General features: G+C 38.7%; 1 protein-coding gene across 1 annotated transcript in view; it reads left to right on the forward strand.

The window, feature by feature from the left end:
* The window catches only part of LOC115270442 (uncharacterized), a 134475-nt gene that overhangs the window by 30587 nt on the left and 83780 nt on the right, over window positions 1–20108 (forward strand). The window contains exon 2 of the mRNA XM_062852342.1: window positions 7180–8188. Within this exon, the coding sequence (XP_062708326.1) occupies window positions 7471–8188 (718 nt within the window). The 5' untranslated portion in view covers window positions 7180–7470. The remainder of the gene's footprint in view (window positions 1–7179; window positions 8189–20108) is intronic.

Below are 20108 nucleotides of genomic sequence, written 5' to 3' on the forward strand. Positions count from 1 at the left end.
ACAAACTGAAGATGCCTTTTAGGCATGCTACACAAATTACTTACTTGATACTTGATGGGCTACAACTCATAACGGTGAGTCTACGCCGAATAAAGTATCCGCCTCCACTGGTCCTGGGCTAATCGCTTCCAGTCGCCCTGAACCTTTAGAATCCTCGACCCATTCCTGGTTCTTAGCTGAATATGATTTTAGCTTGTCGTTCCTCCGGAATACGAGCTACGTGCCCAGCCCACCACAGCCTGCCATGTTTTATTCGCTTCACTAAATCCATCTCTTGGTACAATTCGTAGTTCATGCGACGCCACCAAATGCCATCCTCCAGTTTACCGCCGAGTATTGTTTGCAGCACTTTACGTTCAAAGACTCCAAAGGCTCTCCGATCAACTTCTTTCAACGTCCTCGTTTCATGACCGTATAAAGCAATCGGAAGAACAACATCGTTATCTCATGTCACTAGAGTACCAAGATAAACAAATTCGTCAACAACTTCAAACTTTTCACCATCTAGCATCACTTCGCCACGGCCGAACCGACGTTGACCACCAGCAATCATGTACTTGATCTTTGTGCTGTTAATAATTAGTTCAATCCTCGCAGTGTCCCTCGTAAAAAGTATGAACGCCTCTTCCACGATGATGTCGATATCGTCCGCGAAGCCCAGAAACATATGCGACCGCGTGACGATGGTTCCGAGGGGTTTTCAAGAAGTTTCAGGGGTCATCCAGTGGGTTTTATGGGTTATCCAGGGGTGTTCCATGGAGTTTCACGAGCGCTCCAGGGGTTTCAAGGCCATTTCGATGGTGTTCCTGGTGGCTACAGAGAGTTTCAGGGGCATTCCAGGGGTGTTACAGGGGTCTCAGGACTCTCAGGAGCGTTCCACACGGTGTTGAAATTTTAACTATCGTACTTTCATGTACCTCGGATTTTTCTTCACAGAATGTAGGAATTTCAGCTATATTGAATAAATAGAAAGTTTAAAAGTATTATTATTTTGGAATAAACCTTCAAGGTTTTTAAAAGTTTGATAATATAGATTTGATCACCGTGCTCCAGGGGTTTGAGGGATGTTCCAGAGCTGCTCCAGAACTGCTCCAGGGATACTCCAGGAGTGTTTCAGGAAGTTACAAGGGGTTTCAGGAGCATTCCAAGTTTCAGGAGTGTTCTGTAAGGCAATAGTATTACAAGGATTTGCCAGGGTCTCATTTTCAGAGAGTCTCACGGGAAGGTGCTCCTGAAGATTTCAGTGACGGTTCAGGGGTTTTCCAGGCGTTTGAGGGGTGCACCAGGGGTGTTTCAGGGAGTTCCAGGGGGTTTCAGCAGTGTTCCGGGAGTTTTCAAGGGGTTTCAGGGGGTTCCTTAGGTGTTCATGGGGTCTCAAGGGGGTTTTCAGGGTTTCAGGAGTTATCAGAGTGGTTTTAGGGAGTTTCAAGGGCATTTCAGGGGTACTCCAGGGGGTTTCAGGAACGTTCCGGAGGTTTTCGGTAGGATCTCAGAGTCGTTCCAATAGTCTATCAGGGTAACATGTAAGTGAATTTCAAGCGGTATCATTGGTCTACCAGGGTATTTCCAGGGGTTTCAGGTTCGTTCCAGGAGGTTTCCAGGGGTGTTCTAGTGACCAGAAGGGGTTTCAAGGGAATTCCAGAAAGTTTTAAATGGTTTTAGGAGCGTTTCCGGGAATTTCAAGGTGCTTCAGGCGTGTTCCGACGCCTACTAGGGATGTTCTAGGAGCTTGAAGGGGTTTCACAGGCTTTCAGAAGAGTTCCAGATAATTTTAGAGTTTTAGGAGCGTTTCAGAGAATTGGCTTCTTTAGCGGTGTTGAGATTATTCCATATTCTGAATCTGCATGCAAAACTGAGCCGAAATCCAAATTTTCATGAATTTTGGTGCCCGGGAACCTATTAAAAATTTAATTTGAAATTTGTATGGGAGCGATTTGTCGAATCACCCCTCGTTGCATTTTGTACTGGGCGGAGCTGTCAAGCAGTTGCCCAGGTGTCAAAAGGTGATTTCGGAAAATCTCTTCGAAATCGATTTTAGGTACCAAAATAAAGTTCTAAAAATCTGAAAAAAATCATAGTGGTTCAGAAAAAGGTGCTCTTTCATATAAAATTAAAAAATCAATACATTTTTCTTAATTTAAAACCCCAATTTGAAGGTGCTTCAGGTTTCAAGGGGTTATTTCTGATACCTCTTGAACGTCCGAAATACCTTGAAATGCTTTGGAATTCCTTTGGGCCCCCCTGAGTCTTCCTCTCTCGAGCCCCCGAAATCCCGCATTATGCCAACGGAACCCCTCTGGAACCCTCCTGAAACTCTCTCAAAAGGCCTTGATGCACCTTGAAGTCCAATCCAAACCCATTCCAAATCCAATCCAAAACCAATCCATATCCAATCCAAACCCAATCCAAATCCATTCCAAACCCAATCCAAATCCAATCCAAACCCAATCCAAATCCTATTCAAATCCAACCCAAATCCAATCCAAAACCAATCCAAATCCAATAAAAAACCAATCCAAATCCAACCTAAATTTATTCGAAATCCAATCCATATCCAATCCAAATCCAATCCAAATCCAATCCAAATCCAATCCAAATCCAATCCAAATCCAATCCAAATCCAATCCAAATCCAATCCAAATCCAATCCAAATCCAATCCAAATCCAATCCAAATCCAATCCAAATCCAATCCAAATCCAATCCAAATCCAATCCAAATCCAATCCAAATCCAATCCAAATCCAATCCAAATCCAATCCAAATCCAATCCAAATCCAATCCAAATCCAATCCAAATCCAATCCAAATCCAATCCAAATCCAATCCAAATCCAATCCAAATCCAATCCAAATCCAATCCAAATCCAATCCAAATCCAATCCAAATCCAATCCAAATCCAATCCAAATCCAATCCAAATCCAATCCAAATCCAATCCAAATCCAATCCAAATCCAATCCAAATCCAATCCAAATCCAATCCAAATCCAATCCAAATCCAATCCAAATCCATTCCAAATCCAATCCAAATCCAATCCAAATCCAATCCAAATCCAATCCAAATCCAATCCAAATCCAATCCAAATCCAATCCAAATCCAATCCAAATCCAATCCAAATCCAATCCAAATCCAATCCAAATCCAATCCAAATCCAATCCAAATCCAATCCAAATCCAATCCAAATCCAATCCAAATCCAATCCAAATCCAATCCAAATCCAATCCAAATCCAATCCAAATCCAATCCAAATCCAATCCAAATCCAATCCAAATCCAATCCAAATCCAATCCAAATCCAATCCAAATCCAATCCAAATCCAATCCAAATCCAATCCAAATCCAATCCAAATCCAATCCAAATCCAATCCAAATCCAATCCAAATCCAAATCCAATCCAAATCCAATCCAAATCCAATCCAAATCCAATCCAAATCCAATCCAAATCCAATCCAAATCCAATCCAAATCCAATCCAAATCCAATCCAAATCCAATCCAAATCCAATCCAAATCCAATCCAAATCCAATCCAAATCCAATCCAAATCCAATCCAAATCCAATCCAAATCCAATCCAAATCCAATCCAAATCCAATCCAAATCCAATCCAAATCCAATCCAAATCCAATCCAAATCCAATCCAAATCCAATCCAAATCCAATCCAAATCCAATCCAAATCCAATCCAAATCCAATCCAAATCCAATCCAAATCCAATCCAAATCCAATCCAAATCCAATCCAAATCCAATCCAAATCCAATCCAAATCCAATCCAAATCCAATCCAAATCCAATCCAAATCCAATCCAAATCCAATCCAAATCCAATCCAAATCCAATCCAAATCCAATCCAAATCCAATCCAAATCCAATCCAAATCCAATCCAAATCCAATCCAAATCCAATCCAAATCCAATCCAAATCCAATCCAAATCCAATCCAAATCCAATCCAATCCAAATCCAACCCAAATCCAATCCAAAACCAATCCAAATCCAATAAAAAACCAATCCAAATCCAACCTAAATTTATTCGAAATCCAATCCATATCCAATCCAAATCCAATCCAAATCCAATCCAAATCCAATCCAAATCCAATCCAAATCCAATCCAAATCCAATCCAAATCCAATCCAAATCCAATCCAAATCCAATCCAAATCCAATCCAAATCCAATCCAAATCCAATCCAAATCCAATCCAAATCCAATCCAAATCCAATCCAAATCCAATCCAAATCCAATCCAAATCCAATCCAAATCCAATCCAAATCCAATCCAAATCCAATCCAAATCCAATCCAAATCCAATCCAAATCCAATCCAAATCCAATCCAAATCCAATCCAAATCCAATCCAAATCCAATCCAAATCCAATCCAAATCCAATCCAAATCCAATCCAAATCCAATCCAAATCCAATCCAAATCCAATCCAAATCCAATCCAAATCCAATCCAAATCCAATCCAAATCCAATCCAAATCCAATCCAAATCCAATCCAAATCCAATCCAAATCCAATCCAAATCCAATCCAAATCCAATCCAAATCCAATCCAAATCCAATCCAAATCCAATCCAAATCTAATTTAAATCCAATCCTAGATCCAATCCAAATCCAATCCAAATCCAATCCAAATCCAATCCAAATCCAATCCAAATCCAATCCAAATCCAATCCAAATCCAATCCAAACCCAATCCAAATCCAATCCAAATCCAATCCAAATCCAATCCAAATCCAATCCAAATCCAATCCAAATCCAATCCAAATCCAATCCTAATCCAATCCAAATCCAATCCAAATCCAATCCAAATCCAATCCAAATCCAATCCAAATCCAATCCAAATCCAATCCAAATCCAATCCAAATCCAATCCAAATCCAATCCAAATCCAATCCAAATCCAATCCAAATCCAATCCGAATCCAATCCAAATCCAATCCAAATCCAATCCAAATCCAATCCAAATCCAATCCAAATCCAATCCAAATCCAATCCAAATCCAATCCAAATCCAATCCAAATCCAATCCAAATCCAATCCAAATCCAATCCAAATCCAATCCAAATCCAATCCAAATCCAATCCAAATCCAATCCAAATCCAATCCAAATCCAATCCAAATCCAATCCAAATCCAATCCAAATCCAATCCAAATCCAATCCAAATCCAATCCAAATCCAATCCAAATCCAATCCAAATCCAATCCAAATCCAATCCAAATCCAATCCAAATCCAATCCAAATCCAATCCAAATCCAATCCAAATCCAATCCAAATCCAATCCAAATCCAATCCAAATCCAATCCAAATCCAATCCAAATCCAATCCAAATCCAATCCAAATTCAATCCAAATCCAATCCAAATCCAATCCAAATCCAATCCAAATCCAATCCAAATCCAATCCAAATCCAATCCAAATCCAATCCAAATCCAATCCAAATCCAATCCAAATCCAATCCAAATCCAATCCAAATCCAATCCAAATCCAATCCAAATCCAATCCAAATCCAATCCAAATCCAATCCAAATCCAATCCAAATCCAATCCAAATCCAATCCAAATCCAATCCAAATCCAATCCAAATCCAATCCAAATCCAATCCGAATCCAATCCAAATCCAATCCAAATCCAATCCAAATCCAATCCAAATCCAATCCAAATCCAATCCAAATCCAATCCAAATCCAATCCAAATCCAATCCGAATTCAACTCAAATCCAATCCTAATCTAATCTTATTCGTATACTTTTAATCATTATAATAAAACAACATTCTGAATTTCAACCAATCCAAATCAATAACTCGTGTTTATACCAGATATAACACATATATCAGCGCCAACGCGCAGATTACTTAGCTTCCATTTTTTTTTTTTCCTAGAAGCAATATTCTCCCGTTTTAGCTTCATGTGTCTCGTATAAAAATGTTTCGCCTTATTATAAGTCGATAATTTATCAATACAGAGCTACCAAGAAAACACGTCGAAGCCATTTGCTATAATTATTACATGGCGTATAGTGATAAATTGAGACCACCGCTAGTGCCCCTACCTCATTGCCGCTAATTAATTGGCTTCTCTCATTAGGTCTTGCTTGTAGTTCGCAGAAATTAATCGATTCTCCATGAAATTTTAGCATTTTATGATGCAATTGTGAAAAAAAAATCAGAAGTTTGAACACTAACTCCTTAGAAAACCTGTTCCTAGTTCCCTGGGAATTGTTATGAGCTGTAAAAATGCCGAATTTCCTTCCGCTAAGACGCGAATTGGTAGCATGTTCCTGCCGTCAGCTCGTATCTAACGTCTCTGATTACCTTCAATCGAATTGCCATTACTGGAAGCGGTACTTTGTATCCTAACCCAACAACGGCAGCGGCCAATCTTAGAGCTTACACCACCACCGTACATCTAACGCACTTCCCTGGATGGTGGTACGGCAAACCGCGATGTTGAAGTAGTTTACAATGTTTTGTGTGTTGATTGGAAAACGGTTTAAAGGATTGTTATCGGGTTGTTAAATTTATTACCGCAAATAAAAAGACCAAGATAACCTATTGCCAGCCGGGACGGGTGGCTGCAACGGACCTAGCCAGCCAGGTATAGCCTTCCTATAGGTGGTTGGAGTAAAACGCTTTCTCGTTTCATTCTGTTCGGAAGTGAGATAAAGTACTGATTGCATCCATCGACAGGGTCGTCTATCCGTCGTCGTCTCTTGCGGGCAAGTGAGTGCCGTGCGAGCCTTGGAGAGTGTTCACACAGTTTAGGGCCCTCAGGGCTGAAGATGGGCCGTGCAAGTATAGTGTACTTTGCTGTACTATTACGTCAATTTGCTTGTAAGAGGTTAGGTCATCAGATTTCTCGAAGGATTAGAGCTGCAATGATGTTGATTTGGACAACCTACAGGGCTCAGCACGGGGCAACGATACATACTGGTAAAATAATTGATGATTCATTGAACTTTTGAACTGTGAGTCGAAATTTCTTTGTCCTGTTGAAAACGACATAGTTTAGTTTAGTGATCTATAAAATATTACCATATCAAAATTCAGGTAGTTAAAATGTAATAAAAACGATTTTTATTAAGTAAAATTAGTAATATTTCTTCCATAAAATTTTGAAACATTAAAAGTGCACATTTGCGTTTACATGATACTGCTTGAATTTACTCAAAAACATTGCCTTCTCCATTCTTTACAGGACCTTTGCTGGCACAGCGGTTGGCCATTGGCCGTCGGCGGAGCCTTAGTGCTCCATCTCGGCGCACTTGATGAGTCGCTGGTGCGCGTCCAGGATTGCTATCTTTGCATTCGTCCCGAACCGGAAACCCACCAACCCTGTCTCTATGCAGTTTGGCGTGGCGGAGGAACTCCCTCGAGTGATCAGTACCGTGAGTCAACCACAGACCCACCCGCACCAATCCAACCCTCCCCCGTTGTCTACCGTCAATTGGATCCGATCGTCGATCCAATTACGCCCCTAGCTGTGGAGATGCTAGCTGAAGACTTGCCCGCTTTGCTGCAGAATCTACTGGTGGGCATCGAACGAGCCATCTGTCGAGTTCCACTGGAAGAATTGTCCTTCCCAACGCAGGAATGCGCCTCGTCTGCCACCACAACTAGTGAGGAAGCAAATGATCGTCAGAACAACAACGGTTGTATACCCTCAGAACCATCCGACCGGCAGGACAAATACATCCTCGCACCTGGTACTCCAAAGATCGGACTAAAGCGCCGCGAGCTGATCACCAAGAACAAGCTGGTCAACAACAAGTACGCCCTCAAAAGGATAGCGTCAACCACAACTCCACCAAACCCAAGCCACCAGAATGGCAACAATCATAACAACACCAACGGCAATAGCTTTATAAATCGTCATGAGTCGGTCACAGGAAAAAGTGAAATTACTTCACGGATCAACGGTAATCAGTGTAATGACGGCCTAGCGACGCCAACTGCCGGTACTGGAACCGAAAAGGAAGACGACGGCAGTGCTAAGCTGTGCGACACGGGTGGCACCACCAGTACGGCAGTACCAGCAGGAATTGTGGGCGGTGGAAGAAGCGATAATCACCAATCAAGCACCTCCGCAGTCACCCCAACCGGTGCAGCGGACATCAACTCGATGCCATTATTCTGCCTCGGCGGATCGTTTCCCCATATCGACAGCGATGAGGAGAGCGGCGACGACATGAAGCGATGCGAGACAGGTGAGTCGATCGTTTGTCCCTGAAAGATCTTTTCTTGTTTTCTTTCTTCGGTGCGGTTTTGATCCGAGGGTGCATCATCTGGAGCTTAAGCTTAACGTTTTTTTACGGCCAACATCAGCCGGTTGGTTGAGCTGATGTAACCGGTGCGGTGTCTGGGATGGAGTGGATGCTGCTGGGTATAAAATCATTATCTTCCACATGAGCGATGATGCGCGCAGCCTTAGGAATCGAAACAATGTTGTGTCGCGTAATTGTGGCTTGTGGCTCCGGGCTAGTGGGCTACAAGGTCAAGACAATTCAATCATCTGGGTTTGATGGATGAGCGGATGTCGGATGTCGGATTTGTTATTCTTCTGGAGATCAGAAAAGAACATCCATTGACAAATGTTGGCTTAGAAGAGCCTTAGAATATCAATCTATATCTGCTTCAATCTTGACATACAACTATCTTTGTTATGGCTATAAGTTCGGCAGAATAATTAACATGTGTAGTACCATTATCTTTACTTTTATAAGCCTTTACCTGAAACGCTGGTTTTTTTTTTTGGAAGTAAAATGTGACATGTTGAGTAATTTCCTGGAAATTTTATGAAGGATCTCAAACTTTACAAATAATAAAAAATGTCCATAAAAATTTTCAGAAGGAAATTTACGACAAAATGTTTAGATACCTGACCCGTAGAAACCGTTATTGAAATTTTATGCAATTTCAATTTCAGATGTACTTACCCGTAGACGAATTCGTGGATACTATTCTTGAGAAACTTCTGTCAGTAAAATTTGTGTGATACCAGAAGAAATTAAAAAAAAACTGCTATAATCATTATCTACACAGCAAAAAAATCTGAAAATTATACCCGTCGTAAACAAATTTGACATGAAAGTTTCTATTTGATATTGCTGAATTTTACAATTGTACAATTGTATGGAATGTTGACCTCAAGCTTCATACTGAGAGCAAGCTGTAAATTTAAAAACTAATGGAAAAAAGTGTCAGGTATGACGGGGTCCTTTTGTTGCATGTGATATGATGTACATATTTCGATTCGAAAAAATTAGATTCACAAGCTTAGTTTTTTCGAAGAAGTTGTTCGTTAGACAGGAGCCCTTCTTTTGAAAGAAATAATATTGTGATCAATTCACCTAGTAGTGAGATAGAAAATCAATTCTGATATCTTTAGAAAAGTTATAGGAAATATCCCAAGTAACCAAAAGTTCAGATAAAAGGGTACTTTATAAGCTAAGCAGCTTGTTCGAGGTCGCTCATTAGCCTTCTAAGCAGCTTCATTTTTAAGTAATTTTGGAACTTGAAAGTTCACATAAGCACGCTGGATAGCCTTCTAAGCAGCTTCTGACAGAACTTTGTCAAAATTCATACAGAAACAAAAATGTGTTTTTCAGAATCACACCCTGTTGGTGGGGGTTTGTGATTCACGTCTGGAAATTGCTTCTGATCATTATATTTTCACATATGTCGCTGCTATGTAGATTTGAACTGGATCCTCCTGCGTGATAGCCTGCCGACTTACAGCTGCGCTGCTGAAGACACTTGACAAAGTCAAGCTAACTTCACTACTGTACAAATGTGCAAAACTAGCTGCCGACAGAAAATCGATTCAAGACAGACTTTACCTGCTGTCCACTCAATCGCGGCTATAGTACTGTGGTAGAGCGTAGGGCTCTCACGTAGCGACTATCGGTTCGAATCCGATAAGCGGCAATATTTTTTTTGCCTAAGCCTGGTATTCATTGATTTGATAAATTCATATTTTGTCTTTTATTCGTGTGCGCTTAAACAGTTGTTTTCTGTAAAAGAAATAAATTAAATCATCATTGAAACACAATGCTACTGAACTGAACTTCTATGAACTTGAAAGTTCCGACATAGCATCTTAAGCAGCTTTAAAGTTCTGCGAAGTTCAAATAAAGTTCCGAATGGAACTTTCTGGCTGCTTAAGAGGCTAACAATTAGCATTGCCGGAACTTGTGACCGAAGTTCCAGCAAGGCTCATCGTTAGCCTCTTAAGCAGCCAGAAAGTTCCGTTTGGAACTTTATCTGAACTTCGCGGAACTTGAAAGTGCATTTTGTCATGGGAAGCGGAACTTTTAGTTACTTGGGATCATTTACAACAACTTACCAATCCAACTATTGTTCTATATGTATTCTCCATTTTTAAATATACGGGTTAATTTCTGTAAACGACCCTCAAATATAATTTATTGTTACTATTTCTAGAATTGTTTAAGATTGTTTATTTATTATTTATTATTATGATTATTATTATGATTTATTATTATGATGACTTTTTATTATGATGAAATTCAGCCCGAGGCTGGTTCATGCGATCTACTTAATTATTGTAAATGAAAAAAATACATGTTTTCTCCAAGGGCGACAAAGTTGTATTTTCAATACTTATGAGTTTTTTTTTGAAAATGTCAGTCACGAACCAACATAGGGGAACTTACGTATTCTCGGCAGTTTTGTTCTCTTCGTCATGGGTTTTTTTTAACCTGTTGGTCTCAGAATTGACCTCAAATCCTTCCCAACCAAGCTGAGTTATATGCCCAAATTTCAGGCAATTCGGCCAACAAAAACCCCCCATGACGAAGAGAACAAACCTGCCGATAATACCCTTCGTCACCCTATTTTACATCCCGATTTTAAAGTCAAGGAAGATAGTGCCCAGCTTGAGTTGCAGCAAAATTTACACCTATCATAAACTTCTTTCATATTCAATTGAAAAATCATGTCCCATTTTGCCTCTCGAAATGTAACAAAGATGTGAAATATGCCACAATGTTACCGTATTTAGGAAAAACACGTCTTATAAAATAACTTTGTAACACATCTGAAAATTTTCAAAAATATCTAAAAAAAAGTTTTAACAAATAAACTGATTTTAAGGGATCGTTCACAAATAATGATCCATATTTCTAATGAGATAGAATAAAAGCTTGTTCTGCAAGTGTTTTTTATCATGACACGCTATCTCCACTTAAAAAAAAAATCATATTTCTATCTCACTTCTTGGTGGATCAATCACATTAGTGATACTTTCAAAAGAAGGTCTCTGATATATTGTTAATCACTTATACTTATTTACAGTTTAGGGCACTACGTGAGCGATTGCTATTGGCAGCTGCACTTAAAATTTGTACAGCGCCTAAATGTATTCATTCTACTATATCGAACTGGATGCCTTTGTGCTGCTTTAACTTTTCTACTCTGTCCGTGGTAGAATAATGAGCAGAAGAGGGTTAGTGTCAGTCGCTCTCGGGGTAGACGTGTGCGCCGCCGCACCGCGCCGCCGTCGCCGACGATTTTTTCACGCCGCCGCCACCAGGCAAATTGATCCGGCGCGCCGCTGTTCATATTTTCCCACGCCGATGAGAAAACGACAATTTTTTTTACTCGTAGAAAACCCTCCAGAAATTTCACCATGAATTCTTCTAGAAAAAATGTAGAATTTCTTCAGAAGTTTCTCCAAGGATTCTTCAAAAAAAAATCCTGATCCAAAGTTCCTTCATAAATTTCCCAAATATATTTCTATGGAGAACCCCCTCAACTGGCTCCATTGATTTATTAGAAATTTCATAAATTTGGTCATTCAAAAAAGTCAATTTGTACACTTGTTGTATAGAACCTCCTATGCAATTATCACACTTTTCGGAACCCCTCCCTCCTCAAAACGTGGCGTAACTTGGCTCCGTGGTCGTACGGCTAGGGTCACCAAGCTCTTAGTCGCATCGTGCTGAGGAGCGCGGGTTCGATTCCCGCCGCAGCTGTCAGGAAAAGTTTTCGGCTGTGCCATTGGGCGTTGCATGCTAGTCCGTTGTCTAGTGTCGTTGCTTCCTTCAAAGAGCGAAAAGCTCACTGGAAGCATTGAACGTGTCCGTGTCTTTTTAGAAAAAAAAAAATTATGGACGTTCCCCCTTCAAAAATAACTGCAGGAATTATATTTTCATAGTTATCCCAGAAGTCTTTCAGGAATTCCTCCATTGGTTGATTCGAAAATTCTTTGAGGGCTTCTTCTACAAATTTCTTCATTGAGTGTCTCCAGCAAATTCTCCAGAAGTTCTTCCATGGTTTTGTTTAGTGATTCCAGTAGATAGTTTTTCAGTGATTTCTGCAAAAAAAATCATATAGAAAAGAGATTCCTTCATGAGTTCCTCTGAACATTCATCCATGTATTTCCAAATTTCTCCAGAAATTCATCCAAAGATACCATTAAGTTTTTTTACTCGGACTCTTTAAGAAATTTAGAAACATCTTCAGCAACAATTCGTAGAAAGTTTGACATATATTCCTTTGAAAATTTTTAGGAATCTTTACTGTTAAAGTATTTCTCCAGACATTCTGTCAGGGATTCCTTTAAAAATATGTTCATGAGTTCCTTCTGGAATTCTTTCAGAATATCCTCCATGGATTTCAAGAGATTTCTCTCTTTTTTTTCAATTTTTTATTGAAAAATCCTTGTAGGTATTCATTTAAGGGTTTCTGAGGGAGAGTTTCCAGAAATTTCTTTAGCAATTCTTTCTAGAACTATTTCAGAAAATTCCCTGGGACACTTTCACGTAACCCTGTAGGAATACGTTCCAGAATATCTCCAGGGAATTCTTAGATGGATTCAAAAACTCCTCCTACAAACTTACGTAGTAAGTTTTGCATGGAATCCATTGAGGTTCCATCTAAAACTTTCTAAGTAATTCCTTCTGAAATATCACTTAAGACTCCTTAATTTTTCATGACATATTTGAGATATTTCAAACGGATTTTTTTTTTGTTTTCAGAATTTTCAGAGAATTTACAGCGATTCTTTCGTTAATTCTTCCTAGGGTCCTCCTGGAATCCTTTAGAAAATTTCGTCATTGGTGTGATTCCTTTAGACATTCCTCCGGGAATTCTTTGAGATATTACTCTACAGATATTTACAGAAGTAACTTATTAAATTATATAAACCATGTTGGAGCTGCAATACAAATGTTTAATAATTTCCTTATGAAATTAGATTTCGGATATATTTCGGAAACAATCGTTGCAGGAGCTCCTGGAGAAGTTCCTGAGGAATACCTGGAAGAACTCCTGAGATTCGCTTTACGAATTATTCTGTATTGACATTTTTAATGACTAAAAATAGCACTTCACTAAAAAGAATAAAAAAAAATGGTCACGCCGATTAAGCCGCCGCCGAATAGAGCTAACGGCGTGGCGCTGGCGTCGCCGCCGCCGCTGCCTCACATGACTATAAACGCCGCCGCCGATGAAAACTGCTTCGGCGCACACGTCTATTTCGGGGGAAGCGCAACTGACGAGAAAATACCGGAGCTGGGATCGAATCGAACCCATGAATATCCGCTTATGAAGCGAACGTGGGCGCCACGGGCCCCGCTCTAAGGGCTCTGATACATCAAACAACTTATTTGAATACTCTATCCCTCTAAAATCAGTTTTTCTAGTCCAAAATAATTTCAATCTCGATCACGGAATTAAGCCTTTGGAAACAATGTGCGCTCTTTGCCAAAAATCTGAGCTCAAAAAACTAAAATTGCTAGATAGTTTTCGCGAAATTCTCTGAAGAATGTGTATTTTTTTTTTTTTTTGTTTGTATTTATGTGTATTTTAACTTATGCTAATTCTACACTTAAAAGAATGTGTAGCTCTTAAGTAAATTTCAAACATTATGTGTGAAAAAGAATATAAAAAACCGAACATAATTTTATTTTATTTTATTGATATACAAGGGGTCAGGGGCCAAGTCTCCAATGCAAATCCAATAACTCACGTCGTCCATAATACACCGTAGAATTTGGGAGTAGGCATTGCACCTCTTTAGCCCTGCGGCTTTTAAGTTCTGCGTGGCCTTAAGGATTAGGAAAGGTGGGAAATTGTTTTTGTGTATTGAGCTGTGAAAGAATTTGTTGTTAGTGAAATGGCCAACGTTATTTACCTTTGCAACTTTCATTCAAAATGGAAATATATGACGATATGATGCTTAATTTCCAGTAAATCGTTTAGGCTAGTTCTTCTTGTGATTTTTGTTCTTGTGTTTTCAAAACTTGGAAGCTTGGTTAATAATGTCAGCAAGAGCAAATTGTGTATCAACTTCTATCCTGCAAATATAAATCAAATAGATCAAAAACAAAAAAAACGGATCGTGACGCTTCTTCGTTTGATCACGAAAAGTATCGGTTGTTGGTGGCACCACGAGTGTGCATATTTCTCTCTATTGAGTAAAAATACATTTAAGCCCCGAGACCTGACAGCTGATCACATGGTTGTGCCTTTGTCCAGGGAATATAAAAAAAATGAACGTAATTCATACCCAATGGTGAAAATAACCAACCTATAAAACATTTTTTTTTTAAATGGTAGCCGTCAGAGTTCATAGGGTTTTTGACCCCATTCCCGGCACTACGTGTAAACATAATTGCGGCATTCACAATGCCTAAATTCACAACGAAACGACCGTTTTCGTCCACTTCTTCCATTTGAATCAGATACCTTATTGCGTGAACTTGTTGTTAACAGTGATTGTTGTGAAGTTTTTGTGCCGGAAAGTTGATTTTGAACGAGTTTATACTGCACCTAGTCCAGCACCAATTCTCGGCACCAGTGCCGAACTTCGTGCCACTTCAGAGTGAACGTGTAGCTTATTGACTGTGGATCACGTTGGGGAAATGCTGCGGGAAATGATTACCTACGGAAGTGCGTTTGGAAAATATGCGGCAAGTGATATTTTGATTTGTTTTGCTGTGAGGTACCGGGAATTGACGCAGGTGCCCAAGTAGTTCGAAACCTTATCTATTCTAATTTACAGATAAATAAATTGAAATTGCACTTGAAAATGTTTGGAGGGACGTAAGATATGTTTGTACACGTTGTCAAAAATTCCTCAAAATTGTTTCAGAAATTTCATTGCAAATTCTACCACAAATTCTTCCATAAACTTTAAAAGAATGTCTCCCGTCTGAAATGTTTCAAGCAGTTTTTCGAATGTTTCAAGGAATCCCTGGAGAAATTCCTAACGAAATCTTGCAGGAGTACCTGTAAAAATTTCTGAAGAATTTCTTAGAACAAGCCGCGGAAATCACAATCGGAACCCCAAAAGATAGTCATGGAGAAATGCAATATCTGGAGAAGTTCCAGGAGGAATTTTTGATGATGTCCCTGGAGGAATTTAAAAAGACATCCTAGGTATTTTGCTCTTACCATGACGTTTGTTTAAATTAAAAACTAATGAAAATTCGTGAATTATGAGCATATGGTTGTACAAAGTCCTTCTTTTTTGCCTACCGCAGTGGTGCTCATCCTGCGGCCCGCGGGCCGCATGCGGCCCTCCAAGCCTTAAGATGCGGCCCGCGGAGTACTTCAAGACTAATCGAAATATTTGAACGATTATTTGAAATAACTCGTTAAATTTATTAAGAAATCAAACAAAAAAAAATACTGATCAATTTTCACAGTGTTGAACACAAATTAAATGATAAATAAACAAAAAGAACAATCCGTTCTGGTAAGATTCAAAATCCGAAATATTTCGGCATTTCAGCTAAGTCACGAAGTTAGCTTATAATTATTTATAAGTGGTACGAATCAAATGAAAGTTTGTTTAAAATGTAATCTTGAATCATTCAAAAATTAGTTGCAGTTTTTAAGCGCAGTCGCGAACGAATATTTCACATTTCGCCTTTCCGAAGAACATAAACAGGCTTATTCTGCGCGGCGTGTGAGGTGAGACAGGCGGTTTCGTCTCACGTGACGTGAGACGACTAATGTAAATCAAATGGGGCGAGTCGACTTTTGTCACCTCATTCGACTCATCTCACCTCACACGCCGCGCAGAATAAGCCTGAAAAACACAAAGCACGAAGTTTTTGACAAAATTCTCGACAAATCTCAACTTGGTTGCCAATATTGTTTAATTTTCACTGTTTGTTTAAATTTCTATTATAAGACTCACACATTTTTCGAATCCAATTTGAATTGTCCAAGCGAAACTCCTGAACGAATTTAAAGAAAAAAAATCTCAGGCGTGATTCATAAAGCGTCTCCTGCGCCCTTTTGGAGAATCTTTTGGATACATTTTTGGAGAAACTCCAGGAAACATTATTGAAGAAAAATTTAAGGCAACTCTAAGCGAAATATATGGAGAAACTCCAATCATCCTGGAGAAAATAAACCTGAAGAAACTCAATGAGAAAGTTGATGCGATACTGCATGCAAATTATAGGAGAATCTCCCTGAAAAATGTTATGGTGCCACTCTAACAGAAATTTCTTAAACAACTTAAGAATAAACTCCTCGAGCAACAAAAAGAGAATTTTCAGGAGTAACTACAAACAAGATTCCAGGACCAACTGCATCAAGAGACACAAAAGATGCCTAGAACGCCTGAGGAAAATTTAAAAAATAAATTTGAAGCAACTTTGGAAGATAATGTTGAAAAAACTTCCGGGAACAATTGTTAAAAATCTAATTTTGAAGAAATTTAATGAAGTATTTCATCAATTTTAGAAGAGACTTATGTAAAGAATTTACTAAAATCTTCGGAAAAATCCGGAAGCTATTCTACGAGAAATTCTTGGAAACGATTAATAAGGACTTCCTGAAGTAACTTCAGGGCAGTTCCAAAGGCAAATCTAAGAGGAGTTCTTGGAGGTGTGCCAAGAGAATTATAGAAAAACTAAAAGAAATTTCTCGAAAACCTTCTGGAGCAACTCCACAAGAAATTTCAGGAGGAAATCCAGCAAACCTTTTTGGAGCACTCAAAAGAAATTCTTGTAAAAGCTGCTTGACAAGTTCTTGGAGTGGCTTCAAGGCAATTCTGGGGGCAACTTCTAAATTGTTTGTTTGAATTTCAATTTGAAGCTCAAACGTTTTCCTCAACCAAACTTCACAAAGGGCAATAGATTATAAAGTTTGACCCTTACACAAGTTCTGAACAGTTCAGATGTTTAATAAATATGCTTTAGAATTGTTCTTTTGTTGTTTTTGTGCATCGATGTTTTATGCGGCTCGCAGGTCGATCCCGAATTGCAAATTTGGCCCGCGGTATCCTACAGCCTGAGCATCACTGGCCTACCGGAACCTGTTTTGGCATAACCGGAAAATTTGGCACGTTGGTTTTGTTTTCTAAGAATAAAAATCGCAAGATTTTTTCTTCAACCATTATTATTAGTAAAATTTCTTGTGGTTTTGGAGGAAAAAAGTTTGTTGATTATGAATAAAATTCTAAATTACATAATACAATAGTTTATTTCTTAAGAGATTTTTTTCTGGAACTCTTATTGTTGATCTAGAGTTAACTCGAGTTTAAAATATGGTGGCCGGGGGAGGGGCACAAACAGTGGTGGCAGCCAAATAACACCACAATCAAATATACTATATTAACAATATAGGTCACTCTTAAGAATTTTTGGCGACTCCTTTTTAGTGAATGTGTCGCCACCAAGCGGCAGAAGAGGTACTACTACACACTAAATGCATGCGCTATCCGAATGACGTTTATCCTGCCGAACTGTCATTGCATGGTGGGGATGCCCATTTCTTTCCAAATAATCGATTAAACTTTAACCTTTTTATTTTGAACTACTCAAATTAGAATAAATTTTATAGGCTAATTCGGATTACCCCCAATTGTGGAGGCGCTTGGTGAGATAAGGGGAAAATCGTTTGTTTACATTAAAAAGTCAATTTTTTGTCGTTAAATTTTACTCATTTTGTGCTCTAGAAGTTGCTATTTTCCATTTGCAATGGCTTCCATTATCATCATTCTTGATGCCACGTCAACAGACACCGGATTGGCCAGCTAACAAAAAATCCGGAAGATCGCCCGCCGGAGGCATAGCAAGAGCTCCTCAAATTAATCACATTAATTGTTCATATGTACCAACCGGATCTGATTGCGCGCGGACGTGCATTCATTTTTTTCTGTCACCGTGTTTTTCGTTCTCGTGAATTTTTATTTTTGTACGACGAAACTTCAATTCGGCTGAATACTCTAAAGGAGAATATATCGGAAAATTAGAATCGAGTTTGGAAATCCTATTTTGTTGAGCTGGGGATACACCGCAAGAAGCTTACAGTTACAGTGCGCGGGTTAACTGTAGGATTGATTGAAGATTTATAGTGGAAGATCAAGTGGATACCGGAAACTCTGACTCGTCATGATGTTGACGATTGATTGTTGGGGTTAAAGATTGGCATGCAGCCGCTGCAGCATCTTTTTGACGATCATCAGACAAACCGGTGAGATCTTTCTGATTTGCTTTGATTTATATTACACACTTGTAAGTAAAATTTTTTGGTTAACATGTGTCAACATGACAATTTCTCGTACGCTTTCTCGCCAAGGAAAGCACCCCATTAAACCCTATCCAATTTCCAACTCCAGATATCTATGAAGTGGGCCAAGTTCTTGGACATATTCTGAGTAGATATCTAATCAACATTTCCTCCCCCTCCCCGCTGATCGTAAGGACCTTGCCAGGTGTCGAGAGTTCGTTAACCCTCTAATACCCAATCCCGCCTTTAGACGGGGTATAGTTTGAGCATTTTTATAATTTTTGTTTCGTGGAAAATCGAAATTTTTATATTTTTGGCTGATATTCAGGACTGTTTTGTATATCTCAAAATAAATTTTGGTGTATTTTGAAGCAAACTTACATTTTTTAAAAATCATTGAAAAATTGATGTTTTAGTCACCTTTCAGAAGTCATTGTTTATTTTGCTTTGAATCGCTACAATTACCATATTTTAATTTTTTCCCAAATAATTCTATCCTTGTTTAATAGTTTAAGGGAATCTTATACACTCTAAAATTATTTTCCTTAAAGTTACACGAAAAATAAAATTTTCCATGAAAAAAAAATTAAAATGAAAATATTTCAACAATAATCATAAAATCTCAAAATGTTTTCATCTGAAAAAATCCGTACCCCAAATAGGCTTCCAGGAAAAATATAAAAGTGTGGGAATGTTCAAAAATAAAAATTAGAAAAATCAAAAACTGAAATTCACGAAATCGAGAATTAAAAGGAATCATCTTCTAAAACGTGTTTAAATCGATTTTAGATGACGAAAAATGATATTTAGATCAAAATCAAAAATTTTGGTATTAGAGGGTTAAATGAAAGGTTTGTCAAGTCCCAGGCAACTTTTCTGGCGCATTAAACGTCTCTATTGACAGCCACCCCAGGATGTGTACGGTCGGCTATGCTATGCTATGCTATGCTATATGTACCTACCGGATCTGAGCGCATCTGATAGAGAATTAAATTTTCTTTCCAAAAAGTACTTGTTTGTTTCTCTACGATGCGGAATTCGATACGAAAAAGTGAGAAAAATTCACTTTGCCTATGCTGCGCCATGGCAAATTTTGGCGTCACTCTTTTCATAGGGTTCTCATTCCTGCCACCAGATTCCGAGGGCTCTGACAAAAGTACAACTCTGTCAACGGGAAGCATAGGTAAAGGGAACTTTTCTCACTTTTTATCGAGTTCTGCTCCATAGAAGTACAAACGAGCCATTTCTGTACAGAGAAGTAATTCTCTTTCAGATGCGTCTAGAACACATTATACGATTAAATTAAGCAGCTCTTGCTATGTCTCTGGTTGGTGATCTTCTGGTTTTTTTGTAAGGTATTAAATCCGATGTATGTTAACGTGGGCATCAAGAATGATGATATTAAAAGTCAAAGTGTCAAAGGAAAATAGCAACAACCAAAAAAATAAAATTTTGATGCCGTTACAATGAGGGAGCATTCTTCTATAGATGTATTTGTAAATGACAACTAATGATATATTATTCTGTTTGCGTATATTTACAATACATATTTATTAATCGATTATTTGGAAACAATAAACTTCGACACCCCTAACATCTTTTTCGATAAATATCGCATTGCACGGTAAACTA

This window comes from Aedes albopictus, chromosome 2 (genome assembly GCF_035046485.1).
Source record: "Aedes albopictus strain Foshan chromosome 2, AalbF5, whole genome shotgun sequence".
In the NCBI taxonomy this organism is placed as follows: domain Eukaryota; kingdom Metazoa; phylum Arthropoda; class Insecta; order Diptera; family Culicidae; genus Aedes; species Aedes albopictus.